At 35.0% G+C, this 14,798-nt stretch overlaps 1 protein-coding gene across 4 annotated transcripts in view; it reads right to left on the bottom strand.

The window, feature by feature from the left end:
- The window catches only part of gpd2 (glycerol-3-phosphate dehydrogenase 2 (mitochondrial)), a 54,093-nt gene extending 39,836 nt beyond the window's left edge, over nt 1-14,257 (bottom strand). For 3 of the 4 annotated variants that reach the window (XR_003936993.1, XR_003936992.1, XM_030151090.1), the window contains exons 1-4: nt 14,153-14,257; nt 7,345-7,451; nt 4,602-4,610; nt 1,758-1,929 (exon numbers count right to left, since the gene is read on the bottom strand). Coding sequence is in view for 2 of the 4 variants with exons in the window: in XM_030151090.1 (XP_030006950.1) it covers nt 1,758-1,929; nt 4,602-4,610; nt 7,345-7,446 (283 nt within the window). In the remaining 2 variants the exon portion in view is untranslated. The remainder of the gene's footprint in view (nt 1-1,757; nt 1,930-4,601; nt 4,611-7,344; nt 7,452-14,152) is intronic. The other variant, XM_030151098.1, reaches the window with a different exon arrangement.
- Between the last annotated feature and the right edge of the window lie 541 nt (nt 14,258-14,798).

The following is a 14,798-nucleotide window of genomic DNA, read 5'->3' as shown; positions in this document are numbered from 1 at the left end:
TATCATTCATCTCCTTTTACTTATATTTGGCCTGATGCTTACCAACAATTTGTTATTGAAATTTTTTGTTTAAAGCCAAGAACAGCATTAAGGAGCAAAAAACGTACAATACTGGCTGATACAGTTTCTCAGGTGTGGTTATCAAACACTTATGACAAAGGTATGTAATGGAGACAGAATATTAGCCTGACTTCACTTTAAGAACTATTTTCTGCATCATATGCCTGTTATCAGTGTTGTAGGTTTGAAATTTCAAACAATCATTTTAGTTTAGCTTCATATTAGTTGTCAGGATATAAGAGCGTGTGAACTTATTTGCATGATTTGAACTTTCAGATAAAGTATGAGACTTTCACCTGTAGTTTCACAGTAGTGCAGTTACATCCACTAACTTAACTCCAAAATACACATGACGCACGAACGCTGGTGTCTACACATTTTGTACTTTGTCATGAGGCACAGATGACTCAGACTCAAAGTGATAACTTGTAAGACAATCCTGTCTTCTGTCATTTGTAGACTGGTCACATCAGCAGGAGTAAAATTACAGGTGGGGGTGTTAAACTGTAAGATGAACGTCAGTCTCTAATTCCCATGAAAATGTCACTTTGATTAATTTTTTTGACTGAAATAATCAGCGGGTTACTGAAGTAGAGCAGCTAATGAGGAAACGGGCATATTCAGGGTTTTAGGTGAAGTCATGAATGATAGTTTAGTTTGTGGCATACCTTTCAAATATACTTAACCAAGAAATTGAGTATTAGATGATTTAGGCAAAAAAGTACTTTTTGTCAAGAAAAGCAATAATTTTAGGAGTGTGACAATGTATAAAGAAACATTAGCAATAATATTCCTTGATGTATTTAGCAACTTAAATTTAGTAAATTAACCATATGTATATGCATGTGTGTAATATTAGTGGTTGGTGTGTCTCCTCCAATGACCTAAAGTTTCTTTTTGCATTAATTTTCAGTTTACTTAGTTTAAGAATATTATATACATATACATACACTTCATATATGCACACAGAGGGCATGATCCATATAAAAAAACCAAAACAAAACAAACAAAAAAAAAAGATAATTTTTTCTATTACACTTTTTCTCACACACATTAATAAAAATCATTTCATCCCAACATAAACCTGTCCAGGGAATATGGGTGGAAATGAGCAATTCTGCTATAACTGGTACAACACATGTTTGAGGTCAACGTATCATTGTGCACCGTCCCTGTACAGAAAAAATATATAAATTGCAAATAGCAAATAATCATGTTAGTCCATTTAAATCAAGACATTTTTATTAGTTAAATAATATATGGTATTTATTTGGCTTATTTACATTAAGTAATTGTCTTGATCCAGCATAATGCAACATTTTTCAGATAAATTACTTTATTTATTTATTGTTGAATATCCTTTGCAGACAGCATATTTTTGGGTTTTTTTTTTTTTCTAAAGTAAATCTGTGAAACTCTTGACATTTATTACTAATTACTGTGCCTTGTGTATTACTAAGGGTTTTATTATTAACTATGAGGTGCTTTAGAGGCTTTTAGGCTGCTAAAGTACAGTTTACTTTCCCAGGCTGTGTTTGCATTTCATTACAGCTTAACTGTTCATTAACACCTGTTACCAGCTGATCATGCCTAAAAGTCATTTCCTGCTTCAGTCATGACTCCACTGGACTCTTATAGCTCCTGAAACTCGCTCCATCCCCGGGGGCTGAGATACGACCTGTTGACAGTGATCTTACTGCGTGTGACGGCGTCTAAGGCACATCCTGCTCCCGTGGCTCCACCCCCCACAATCAGGACGTCAAACTCTTCGGTGTTTTTCAGCGTTGCCAACTGGGCCTGACGAGAGGGAAGCTGGTCTGCAAATGGCACCTTCAGCTCTGCTTCGGCCGCCACGTGGGCTAACCGGGCCTGGATGCAACACATGGCGAAAAATTATATTATGTTATTATTATTATACAGCACCTAATACAATAGGTTATATAAATGTGTTACTTTCTAAGTTAAAATGCTACATTATGTAAATATCTGAAAATAAAGCCGCCGTTGTATTCTGAAACATCATAAGACAACAGTAAGCATATGACAGTGTAATGTGTTTATGCATTATTTTTGCATTACAATCACTGCATGTGATATAATGATAATGAACTGCAATCATTCTAATACATTATGGATTTGGAGTGATAGTGGAATGAGATACAGCTATACAACATACTAGGGCTGTGGGTTATGACCACGTATACTATGTGTTCACAGTTTTAATGGTTTTAATGTCTCTGACCAGAGTCATATTTGAGGCCTATATTTATTTATTTATGATTAACTGTACATGATATCAATTATATGACTTAAATACAATTACTTGGCAAGATTGTGAATCAGAATCGGTAATTTTCCATCACCAATGATCGCTTTTTTCCACCATCTTCTTGAGATGCTTCACTTCTATAAAGGTTTTATCACATTAGACACTTCTGCTCTCATCAGGTTGAACACAAGATCCATTATTAATGTTAGAAACATTTGTGATTGACATTTTCATGTAAAATGTCCCATTCAACCATGTCACTGAACAACTGATGCAGTTGTGAATTAAAGTATCTACATATGGTCATTTTCTGCTACAATCAGCTGTTAATTCTTTTCATATTTAAGTTTTTTATGTTAAATCACAATAAATGGCTCTTCTTCACATTCATTACATGCTACTGTATGTATAATACCATTTTGTACATTAATGTTATATATTTTTGTGTTCAACTGACTTAAAGTGAAAATGTTCTGACTAAAAAGAGACAAAATATTAAAAAAAAAAAAAAAATTAAAAAAGTGATACCAGTTAAGCCTTTCTGTGTGGTCAGTTTAACACAAACTACTGCTTTATTGTATTATTGTTGCACCATAAAAACTAACTGGGAAATGAGACAGTTTACAGAAAAATAATCTAGTCAACTAAGTTTTTCATTAAAAAAAATAATCTTATTTAAGGAAATATAAGAGCGGCTACAAAAATGGTAATTTTATGGGAAAGTCCAATATTTTTGCCAATTGTTTCAGAAAATGAAAATTGAACAATATAGTGAATGGAGATGGATTGTGAACCTGATAGGTTAGGACTGAGACCAGCTCTTAAATAATGTCCTTTTTTTCCAATACAAAGGTTTTATTTTCACAAAAACAAATACACGACAAATTATAGGCTGTATTTCTCATCTTATCTGCATTTTTCAACTCAAAGCAACATAAAAATAAACAATATTTACCCCAACATGTATTAATCTATTTAAATAATATCTTTAATAAAAATGCATACAGTTATTTGCTTATTGCAGTGACACCAATGACGTTTACTCCTCATTTATTGATATTTGGTATCCTTTCATGTGATACCAGGTATTTTTTAATGCTCCATAATTCAGAACCCAGACCGACATGTACAACTTCTACATTTAAGATAATTCAGTGCATTTAGTGCATACATTTTGAAATGGTCTCTGGATTTTTATTGTAGTTTTAAGAAGTCAGGATATGAGAGTTTGATCATAACACACAGCCCTGGAGCACAAAGTTGTGTAACCGTAAAGTATGATGACTGTGCTGTAATGTGCATGTATTATGACTATGGGGAAAATGTGAAGGAACTGAAAAAGGGGAAACACTGGCAATTTTTTTTTTTTTTTTTTTTTTTTTTTTTTTTTTACCAAAGGGGATGAATAATACATGACAGATGTAATGTCAGTTTATTTGATCCAAGAATGAGCTTTCAATCTCAACTGCAAGATTGTTTATCTGAAGCTATTCTTGGTAGAAAGTGATGATATGCTGATGATCTTATGATGTCTCATAACCCTTAGAGAAGTGCTGTAAAAAAAAAAAAAAAAGAGAAAGAAACAGACAAAAACATACATACACTGTTGATTTGATTAGTACTAAAGCAAAGTGCTGCGTGTTACTGCTACCTGCTGCAACATGCTGCTCTGCAAACCCCTCAAAAAAAAAAAGAGCTAAACCCATCTTTGAACACCATTTACAACCATTGTTTGAATTACAGACATAATCACCAGTGCAATGAAAAAAAAAAAAAAAAAACACAAAAAAACAGCTCCCCTTTGATATGAGGATGTGGGATTTCACGTCTAATGAAATATTTATTCATTTTTCTCTTTAGCAGTTCATGCTAAATGATTGCATCAAGCTGCTTTGAAGCCACTGTGGCATTTGACTTGCAAATGGTGGCAGGCGTTTGTAATTTAGGCCCTGCCACCGCAAACAAGACGATGATATAATCATTGTCTATTTTTGATGATGCATACAGACAAACACCGTAGCAGCAGAATTAAGTGCCAGCGTTGCCCCCCGTAATCAAGTTAAGTCAGTGAATGGCACAGCAAAGCCCATGCTAATGGCCAATCGGCCGCCGTCTCGGAAACTTCGCCGAGATATAGTATGTCTTTGCTAAAGGAGAAAAGACGGACATTCATCTCATCAGCATTCCAATTACTGGGATTAGAGGCATGCATGATTACTAACTATTGTGAATAAAAAAAATTAGATTTCATCAGCGTCGGCTTCTTGCTTACCAATCCATACTTGGTTCAGAGGACGACGATGGGTGAAAGAAGACATTATCACGCCGGGACACAAAACAAAAGTTCACATTAGGGCGTATAGTCAAATAAGGCCTGGAATGTAGCTGCCCTAAAATAGGTCTAGAATAGGTCAGGGGTCAGAGGTCACGGAAACACAGCTGCTGTCCTTCTCACATGAAGCTGAGCCACTGTAGATGTAGATGTTTGTACTCCTTTCATCTGCACATCAATGTGACAAACTGTTCTCCACATATTGTTCTCTATTTAATTACTCAAGTTTATGGAGTTGTCGATCCACATAAGAGTGGCTCATCAAGTGGAAAAGAATCTGGACAATTTTACGTGTCAGACTTTCCTATAACTTGAATGTATTGAGTGGGTTCATGTAAAGTAATTCGCAGCTAAATACGTCATATGAGGGGGCTTCAAAAAGGAAGGAAAAAGAACATAGCTTTGACATGGTTTAAATCACATGGCCCTTAAAGGCTGGTATCAACACCTACAGAAGTGCCTTAAATGGAGCATATGTTGAAAAATAAACACCATAACTTAAAACCATTTTTTCCAGCTGTCCTTTTTCCGTGAACTTTTTGAAGGCCCCTTATATGTTTTACAAAACATTAGAGGAAAACATGACAAACTATATAAGGGATGGGAGGTTAACATCAATAAAATACTTTAATTATATGAAGACAAAGCAATATACGGCTATATTTAAAATGCAATAAAATGAAAACAACTTCAAAAATGGAACAAGGCAGAAATAATGTAAAACATGAAAGAACGTAAAAATAGAAAAAGATGCTATGATTTAAAAAAAAAAAAAAAAAAAGAAGCAATACACAGAGTTCCTACGGGTTTCTACAAGTTAAATTTAAGACCTTTTTAAGACTACTTAGAACAGAATTTAATGTCTGTTTCACGGCCATACTGGCAAAAATTTATGACTCCTAGAATTTAGGAAAATATATTTATTTACTCCAATGTCTTGATTCCCAATGTTCCAAGTCATTTCTCACCGGGGGCTGCAAAGTTAGCGATAAGTGGTTCCTCATTTCAATATAAATCGGGTTGGAATGGGTGAAACTGAGTCAGCTAACGCTACTTTCTTTGCAGTTTGGACATTTCCCAGACACATTTAAACAATACAGTGAACAAGTTTATGGAAACATAACTTAAGACCTACCATATCAAATTTAATACCTTTTAAAGACTTTTTTAAGGTATTATACGCAGATTTGTAAATTCTAGACTTTTTAAGACCCCGTGGGAACCCTGCATATAAAAGAATCAATGATTTAATAAAGAAAAAAAAAAATTTAAAAAGACAAAAGACTCAAACATAAGAATGAAGTTGAAAACAATGTAAAAGATGCAAGAGGAAGATCATGTAAAAACACAAAAACAGAAGTTTCATAATGGAAACTAAATATTTTTCTGATAGGTGGGAAGTTATTATATTAAGTAAAGACAACTGTTGATGTGGAGCATGAAGAGGACAATTTAAGTGCTTCCAGGAGTCGGTGATGACTGCAGGACGAGGTTTTACGTTCCTACCAGCTCCTATTTCAATACACCTTAACAGTCCAAAGATAAAGACTCATAAAACAAACTGTCCATGGTGTTTAATTCTATTATACAGTAGAACCTCGCAGTATGAGTACACAACTGTTGGAGTAATTTGCTTTACGAGTCGGGACTCATGAATACTTTGGTCTTTGGAGTGGAAATCTGCAGTATTAGCTCTACAACTCCACAACTCTACAAGTAAATTAAAAGAAGCATTGGCAAAGTAGACAGAGGTTTCTGATTTTGTTGGAAAAAAAAAAAATCATCCAGACTAATCATGTTCAGATCGTGTAGCTGCTTTATTTAATGACAATGGTCTGGCACATTTTCGGAACATTTTGAAAAGCAGAACCGAGCAGATTTCTTGGGGTAGGTTTTTAATGAAATGACCTGCAAGTGCGGACAGTGATGAAAGTGAGATCAGAAAGCCCAAATTACATAGAGAGAAAACGCTAGAAATTTTTCAACCTGACATTTTAATGGAAGGAGATTCTCCTTCCATAGAATAACCCTCCTCCTCCTCCTCCTCCTCCTCCTCCTCCTCCACCTCTTCCCCTTCCTCCTCCTCCCCCTTCACCCACTACATCTTCCTCACACACAGATCATCTTGTCTTTAAGGTAAATAAGTTAATAAACCAGTTTATTCCTTTTGCATTCTCTTTTATGATGTTTTTATAATTCTTATTTTCCTTCTGACTGCATTTTTTCTGTTTTAAAAACCCTTAAGAAGTAGGATTTTTGCACGGTTTCTGGAGGATGGAATGGATTAGTTATATTTCAATAGGGAAAAGTGATTTGTAAAATGAGTAAATTGCAAAACAAGCTCGGTCGAGGAATGAATTAAAGTCGTACTGTGAGGTTCTACTGTATTGTGATATCAGGGGTTAAGACGATGGCTCAAGAAGTGGTGGTATAAACTCACACTTAAAAAAGAAAAAAAAAAAAAAAAGAAGAAGAAGACACATTCCAAAATCTAGATGGGACATGCCCTGAAAGGCTGCTCCTCCCTGCAAACCAGATTCACTTCAGGATATTAAAATGCATCTAAAGGCCTTCATAATCAACATCCTGCCCTGGGATTTAACAACTACCAAAGGAACTCTGATGCAGTCTCTTCATTTCATCCAGTAGAAAGGGAAGCTAAAAACGGAATCATACAACTTACTTGTGTTTTCCTGTACTCAATGAGCTGCGACAGGCCAAAAACTGCAGCGACCGTCCCTCCACCGATGATCGCCGTCCTTTTCAGAACCTTCCTGAACGCCATGGGTCCTGTGGAGGCAGAACAGGAAGGGTTATGAGGACTGAGGGAAAAAAAAAAAAAAAACATGAAAAAAAAACAGAATACAGACACAATGAATGAATAATGAACCAAAGTTACCATATTTACAGGGTTTAGGACCTGCACTTGTGGTTTTCAGACAATTACACCTAAAATTTGTCAAAAATAAACACACAAGTCAGGAGTTTTGGTGTCATTTGCAAGAAAATTTCACATTTTTTAAATCCAGATATAGAATTTCTCATCATCTTAAACCTCATGTTTTGAAAGGAGGTAAAGGATGGACTACAATTTATCTGTATGCAAAACTTCAAAAAAAAGCCAGAATAAACATCAATAAACAATAAAAAGCTTAAGAATAAAAAGTCCATTAAGGTTAGTATTGGTGTTTTCCGCATTAATGTTATGATTCCACCAAAGCCTTATACTGCATTTTTTAGATACCAAACAAACTTATTGCAGCCTAAATAAACACTGGAATAGCTTCTGATGGCAGCCCACAATTATTTTTGACATTTAATAGACTTTGTAATCAAACATATTGATGCGTCTAAAAACACCTTATTAATCAATACTGAAAATCAAAGCCAGTAGCATGTTGGGCAAAACTACACAACATCAATGCATTTTATTCACTATGTACGGATTACAAATACTTAAATATTTTCTGAAATACAGGCCCTGTTATGCAGTAATACAAAGGCTTCTTTTGATTTAACATGTTACTGTTATTAAAACCCCCGTGACCCTAGTGAGGATAAAGCAGGTTCAGAAAATTAATAAATGAATGAATGTTATTAAAACTACATTACTACACTTTTTCCACACTCAATAACAATAATTCTTTCATAATTTCATCCCAACATCAACCAGTCCAGGGAATACAGGTGGAAATGGGTTATTTTACTATAACTGGTACAATAGATCTTTACTTGTTTTAAGGGCAATGTATGATTGTGCACTGTCCCAGTATGAAAAAATAAAATTACACAAAATCCTTTTAGTCAATTTAAATCAAGATAAATTCAATAATACATGGCATTTATTTGGCTTTTTTATTTTTACATGAAATAATGGTCTTGATTGGAAACTGTGTAATGCAACAGTTTTTTCAGAGACTTTTTTTTATGGAATGCTCTTTGCAGTGGACAGCGTTTTTTTTGTCTTTTTTTGTTATGTTTATAAAGTAAAGCTGTGAAACTGTCAAACTCAAAACTACATCCCTGGGTTTCAGGCAGATATCCACTGAACAAAATGCAATCGATGTGCAACAATCCAGTCTCTTCACTTTGACTTACTGAATATTAATTAAAAATCACTGAAATCTGTGACTTTAAAATCAGTTAAATTAGTATGCTTTTTCTTTATTTTTTTTTCCATTTCTTCATCATTTAATCATTATAAAAGCCCTATTTTTGGACTTCCCATTCCAAAAATAAATAAATAAATAAATAAATCAAAATAATAATATTGAGCCATCAATTGGGTGTGGAAAAGCTTTACACCTGTTCACCATAGCAGTATTCCTAATATTAACATTAGTACTAATTACTAGTTCACTTTGGACTTATCTGACCGTCCTTGTCTTCAACTTGCTGATGGACCAGTAAATCCACATTTCGTGCTGCCCTCAAACGGACTAATGACCGGAACATGATACCAGCTCCGGCAGAACGAGGCCATGGGTCCCAGCGGAGGGCGACCCAAAAAAAACCTCTGTGCACCCCCTCTGTGATGCACTTTGACTAAAGGTTCCCAGGGACGGACACACGCTGAAGCAGATTCTAATGCATTTTAATAAAATACTGCTACAGATGGCACAAAGGCCAAAAAGCAGTTTGGTGAAACAAATGACCTATTACCAGTGACATGCAACTGTGTCAGCCAGTAACAGCACCAGCATCAACATTTAACTAAATACGAAATGGTAATGACCGGACTTTACTAAAAGACTGGAGTAAAACTGTCAAACCTCAAGAGCATGGGACTAAATCTAAGGGTCATGATGATATAAATACATAATATAAGGTGTTTTATTTTCTACAAAATCATTGCTCATTTGCAAAAATATGTTGATAAATGTGTCTTAAATGTTGGCTCAAAACGTCTAAAACAGGAAAATCCAGAATCAGTCTCAAATGACCTGATCACACAATAAGAGCTACTATTAAGTTGATGCCAGTTTTTGGTATTTAATATTTTGCAGACTCTTTCTGACACTTTGCTTGCTCCAAAACTACCAAGAAAACTATCAAGCTGTAGAATTAGACTGCTAATATATTTGGCGATTGATTGAAAGCGGTTTTCAGACATTCTTACTTCATTAAGTTCATTTTTGTGAGCACTTTATTATTGTAATTTTGCTCCATTTTCTTACATTACCCATTTTATACAGATGTATTCAACTTTATCTGTTATACCAATATCCTGCGATGTGGTGCGGTTAAGGACTTGCGTGCACGGTGCTATCAGGTTGACAAGCTTTATTAACAGAGACTTGGGTACAAGAGTCAGGAATCGTCGTCACCCAAATCTTAACTTAGACTTGGTACATAAACTCAGGAATCTCCTTCACAGTAATCTTATGTTACAAAAGGCCTGGACTGCATGGACACCACAGGGAAAAGGGTGTTCCAGTCTGACACAGGCTGGTGAAATGGAGCAGCTTATATGGGACTGGCTTAACGGCTGATGAACTGCAGGTGTGAAACAGGCTGCAGGTGTGAGCTGAGGAAGTGTGAGCAGTGGCCAAACCCTGTAGGCACCGGAGGTTTTAAATCACAAAATATTTAATTTTGACATCAAGATCTGAAAAAGCTATATCTTGGAAGTGGCTACAGATAAAGTCATATTATAAACAAGAAAAATAACAGGTATGACCCAAAGTTTATGATGGGGGTAAATTTACTCAACTAATTTGCATATTGTGATGTCACAGGGCAGTGGCCATATTGGATGGTGTAACTTTTAGTAAAACTGAACTTTGAACATATTTACATAGAAGTTTTCTTTGTGTTTTTGTCATCTTATCCTTAAAATAAATTAACTTAAACACTAGTGGAAAGTAAAATCCAGTAAGTTTTAGAAGCTTTTAGCCAAGCAGCAGAGTAGCCAAATCAGTCCTTATCTGTCAAAACTAAAACTAATTAAACTGTGCTTACTTATTTACTTCCAAAACCAGCTCAGTACCACACCTTTCAAAATGAATTTGCTTCTTCATTTTGAATAGAAACATGCCCTTAAATGGTGTTAGGATTGAAGGGGTACATGTCTGTCATGTATTGGTAGAAGGTGGTAACGAGATTTAGCAACTCTATCTGAAGCTATGGTCTCTTTCATTCAGTTTGGTGGCTTGTCTCAGTATTACAACTTTGGCACTCAAAGGGTTAATCTATATTTTCTCATTCTATTATGGTTTGTTGTGTCTTATCATTAACAATACATAGAACTGTAACTAAGTTACTGTACTTAAGCAGAGTTGTAAGCACTTTTTGGGAGTTTTTATTGAGTAATTTATCATTTTTGACAACTTATTTTCTTTTTACTCACTAGATTTTAACATAAATATCTGTACATTCTATTCCTCCTATGTTATAAACAGAATTGCTGCATTACTTTTATTTTACATTTGGATGGAATTATGGATTTTTTTTGTATTTTGCATCATCTTCACAGCATCAAGATGTCCAACTTAAAATTTCAGTTTCAACATAAATGAATGGAACAATGACACATTTGGAAGATGAGAGGGCTTGGTGAATCCATCACCAATGACAAACTTATGAACACAATTTGAGTTCTTATTCAACATGACACAAACAACGGAAATAGATGAAACAAGGCAAAACAGTAAACAGGATGAATTGCTTTGTAATAATGTTTCATAGTCTGTTCCTGATACTGAAAACTGATTTGGAGTGAAGTTAATGTTGGTTATTTTTAGTTGATTTTTTTTCCTGAAAGGTTTCATAGGTCATTAGCTAATTCATAATATGACCTAAGGTTCAGTACACTTTGCACAAACAGTGACTACAAATGCTCGTCAAAGGCCAACAGTAGACTTTTATACTTTTTTGAAATTTCAGAGAGTGAACTTTTGCTCTTTTACTGCAGTTAAGATGGTAAATCAGTACCTGACTGGGAGTTTTAGTGTCAACTTGCAAAAAAACATTGACATTTTTCAATTCTGGATATATAATTTCTAATCATCTTAGACCTTTAACACTAAAACCATACCTGTTCGGTTTGTAAGACAATGGACAGACTATAATTTCACTGTGTACAAAACTTTGGAAACACCAGAAGACACAATAAATGATAATAATAATAAAAAAAAGGCAAGAACAAAATCCTGCTTCATTAGTTTTGATGTTTTCCACATTAATGCTAAAATTAATATCCTGAGGTGGTGCCCAAAATGGTTTGACCAAAGCCTTATAATGTACTTAGACATATTTATTGCTGTCTATATAAGCAGTGGACTAGTTTCTGATGGCAGCTCAGAATTATTTTTGACATTTAATACACTTTGCAATCAAACATAATCATGAGTCTAAAATCAATACTGAAAATCAAAGTCAGCTTCATGTTAGTAAAAAATACTCTCTGTCCAACTATGCATCCATCTGTTTTCTGAAATGCTTAGTTCTCATGAGGGTCACGGGGTCTCAGCTCAGCAACATATGGATGTCACCAGTTCACAAGCCATATTTTGGTCATTAGGCACTGATTAAAACTAGGCCTAAGTCTCTCAACTCTTCTTCACATTACCTTTGAATGAACAGGGATTTAACATATTACACACAAATTTAGGGGAAAAAAACTTTAATAGAACATAATTTATGTATTATGTTATATTAAAGGTTTTTTCCCCTAAATTTGCCTAGATCTGCCTCTGGCATCAGTGAAAACATATTTTATATGCCAATACTTATGTCCAGTAAATATGCACGTTCATCCCGAGTATGATGACAGTGGTGTTACTTAAGTGTACTGAGTGGCACTGCAGATATTCTACACCAGGGGAGTCAAATTCATTTTAGTTCAGAGAACACATTCATCCCAATTTGATCTCAAGCAGTAAAATAATAGAAAGGTATCCCATAAATACTGACAACTCCAAATGTTTCTCTTTTAGTGTAAAAAAAGTAGAATTAAATGATGAAAATGTTTACATTTACAAACTACTCTTTCACAAAAAAATATAAATAACCTGAAATTTCTTAAGAAAAATAAGTGTAATTTTAACAATGTTATGCCTCAAGTTATCGTTTACACATGTGTATTACAACTTACAGATCATAGTAGATTTACAAAGGCACAAAACATTCAGCAAGAGGCTGTTAACCCCTTTGTGGCTGATTTATTTTTTTTTTTATTTATTTTTTTTACAATTATCTAACAAGAAATATCACTTGTGTTGTTCCTGTCAAGCAGATGGTAAATTAAGTAGAGGTTGTCAATTTGAATATACCACCTACAATAACTAGGCTGTGATACAAATTAGTGAAATTAGGCATAATTGTCATAATCGGCATAATAGAAATTCTCAATCTCAGGTATGTAGATGACTTTATTGATGCTGCTATTGATCAGTTATTCCAAAGCAAAAATAATCCAAAAATCAGTAGAATGTTGTGAAGTTCATAACACTGTTCCAGAAACAGGGCGTGGAAATCGACCCATGAATGTCAGGGATCATAGATAACCAGGTAACATATGGACATTCATAGTGTCGAACAGCAGCTCATTACAAAAACAGTGGAGGACTGAGGTGAATTTGCCACAATAGCAAACAACAGGTTAAAATTTAAGAGTTTGGGCTGTGGAGTTGTCATTATATACAGGTTACACAACTATTATTATACTAGCCCCACCCACTTGAGATCAAACTGGGCTAAAATGACTTTGAAACCTTTGACCGTTAATGTCTTGAATGTAATCTTTGCATTTTGTAGATTGATCCTGTGGGCTGGATTGGAACCTTAGGAGGGCCAGTTTTGGTCTGTGGTCCACAGGTTTGAAACCCCTTCAGTGATGGACTCTGTTCAACTGGCTGAATCACAGAGGAAATGAAGTAACATGGGCTGAAGCTGCCTGGGACACCCACCCCCACCCACTGTGGGAAATCACTGCCCCGCTATGGGGACTATGCAGTCTCATTATGAGTCAGCAGATGAGGGGCTCCCCAGCTGCTCCGTTTGGCGCCCCTCCAATGACCACATTTTTAAAATATTTCCACTTCAAAGCCACATCTTTAACAAACAACATGTAGAGGAGCGGTTATAACACATTTATTCATAGTGTCAGGTCGGTGAATTGTATTATATTTCCGTTATGTGTCATCACACATGAGGAAGTCGTTGTTGAAAGTGGGATTAAATATTAGCAAACTTCGTCTTAACTGTCACGAATGAGCTTTACAAGAAGGGATAGCTTTAGTTGTCATATTTGTGGAGTTTTTGTTCGTGGTAACAACAACTAACAGTTTGAGGTAACATGTTTTTAGCTAAAAGAGCTAAGAATAGGTTACTTATCCCTGGTAGCTACTAGCAAAAACTCGCAGGAGCTACCTTTTTTTGGCTTTTTGCCATAACACACCTGGCTAACCACTCGTCACATATATTAAACGTCTTATAGAAATAAAAGAATAAGAAAAACACGCCGTGATACATCAGACATTAACACTTACAGGCTATCTTGTAGTGTTGTGGTGTAAAATTCTCTCAGGGCGATGCAGGGCGGCGACTTGGAGAGGACATCTGTTGTTGGAGAAACCGTAGCCTGTGTTTGACAGATACAAACCCGGAAGATGAGCGACCAGCGTGAGCGACGTCACCGATAGCCAATAGGAGTGCGGAGATGAACGGCGGTTAACCAATAGCGCTCTGACTGAGGTGGGAATACGTTGTTGACGTAAGCGCATGGCAAGATTGCACAACCCTCAACTCTCAGCCTCTTCATCCTCCTGCAGGATAATAATAAAAAGGAGAGAGAGGAGAAGTGGCACCAGCTGTCGACTTCTCTGTCACCACAATGAAGAAGTTAAAAAAATACATGGAAAGTATAAATAGCCTGAAATTATAGTACTAGACCTATGTATAAACGTGTGTATGTGTAAATGGATGTATGAGTGTGTGTGAATATATGTGCATATATATATATATATATATATATATATATATATATATATATATATATATATATATATATATATATATGTATATGTATATGTATATATATATATATATATATATATATATGTATATATATATATATATATATATATATATATATAAAGAGTGATGTTAAAGGAAGAGGAAGATAAATATATATCA

Source organism: Sphaeramia orbicularis, chromosome 2 (genome assembly GCF_902148855.1).
Source record: "Sphaeramia orbicularis chromosome 2, fSphaOr1.1, whole genome shotgun sequence".
Lineage (NCBI taxonomy): Eukaryota > Metazoa > Chordata > Actinopteri > Kurtiformes > Apogonidae > Sphaeramia > Sphaeramia orbicularis.
This window is presented reverse-complemented; position numbering and strand designations above follow the sequence as displayed.